Source organism: Sinocyclocheilus grahami, unplaced genomic scaffold (genome assembly GCF_001515645.1).
Source record: "Sinocyclocheilus grahami isolate Dianchi unplaced genomic scaffold, SAMN03320097.WGS_v1.1 scaffold2189.1, whole genome shotgun sequence".
Lineage (NCBI taxonomy): Eukaryota > Metazoa > Chordata > Actinopteri > Cypriniformes > Cyprinidae > Sinocyclocheilus > Sinocyclocheilus grahami.
The window spans coordinates 50,738-51,656 of NW_015507368.1; the positions used below are offsets into that span (position 1 = coordinate 50,738).

General features: G+C 37.3%; 1 protein-coding gene across 1 annotated transcript in view; it reads right to left on the minus strand.

Annotated features, from left to right (window-relative positions):
* The window catches only part of LOC107574347 (reticulon-2-like), an 11,043-nt gene extending 10,130 nt beyond the window's left edge, over positions 1 to 913 (minus strand). Inside the window, exon 1 of the mRNA XM_016260787.1 lies at positions 745 to 913. Coding sequence (XP_016116273.1) covers positions 745 to 911 — 167 coding nt within the window. The 5' untranslated portion in view covers positions 912 to 913. The remainder of the gene's footprint in view (positions 1 to 744) is intronic.
* Positions 914 to 919: the final 6 nt, after the last annotated feature.

Below are 919 nucleotides of genomic sequence, written 5' to 3' on the forward strand. Positions count from 1 at the left end.
TTCTTTCTTTTTCTGAATAAACTCATAGCTAGCATTTTATGTATCCTAAGTAGGCACAATTCAGATGTTCTACACATTTTGCAGAATCTGACAAAACTACACCTTGATCACAGGTGACATGCAATTAAAAAAATAATTCTCAAGCTCTTCAATGACTTTTGAAGCACTTCATTGGGGCAAAAATGTTGGTCACGATGGAAATGATGCAACTGGGGTACATTTGTTACTGTGTGTAAAAATTCATCACTGCAAGCATAAGTAAATGTAAATCAGTATACTTTAAGTATAGAACAATCTTACCATTGTACAGCCAAAATATTAGCATTAAACTATTTTTACAAGCACCTTGTAGTGTCATGACGTTTAAACACAAGGCTTGTATTGTGAAATGAATGTAAAAAGCTGTCAACCCTGTTAATTTTCTGAAGGAATAGTTTATATATAGTTTAAAAGTTATATTAATATGCATTCTTTTAGCTTAATGGCACAATACAATTTACTATCACTTATAGACAGACTTCGTATGATATAATGTTTACAATTATTAAGAAATTTGCTTTCAAAATCTTGGCATAATGGAAAGGGCACTTGTTGTGTAGAAGACCACCACATAATGTTGTGTTACAACCAAATGCTCTCCTCAGGGCTCGTTATGGTCTGTTTGTACTAAGGTGAGGATATGTTAAGAAAATATCTCAAATCATTAAAAACTGAAGAAGAGTGGAGAAGAGGTCAGAGACTCACTGGAAAGGGTGCACTCCATCTCCCAGCTGGAGCACATGCAGCAGTTTGTAGTAGATTCTGACTGAGATGGTGAAGCACATGATGGCCAGGGAGAGCGTGGACACCACAGTGATGATGCTCAGCTGAAACAGGGACAGCAGCCCCACCACCAGCCCTGTGAGCACCATCCCTGTCC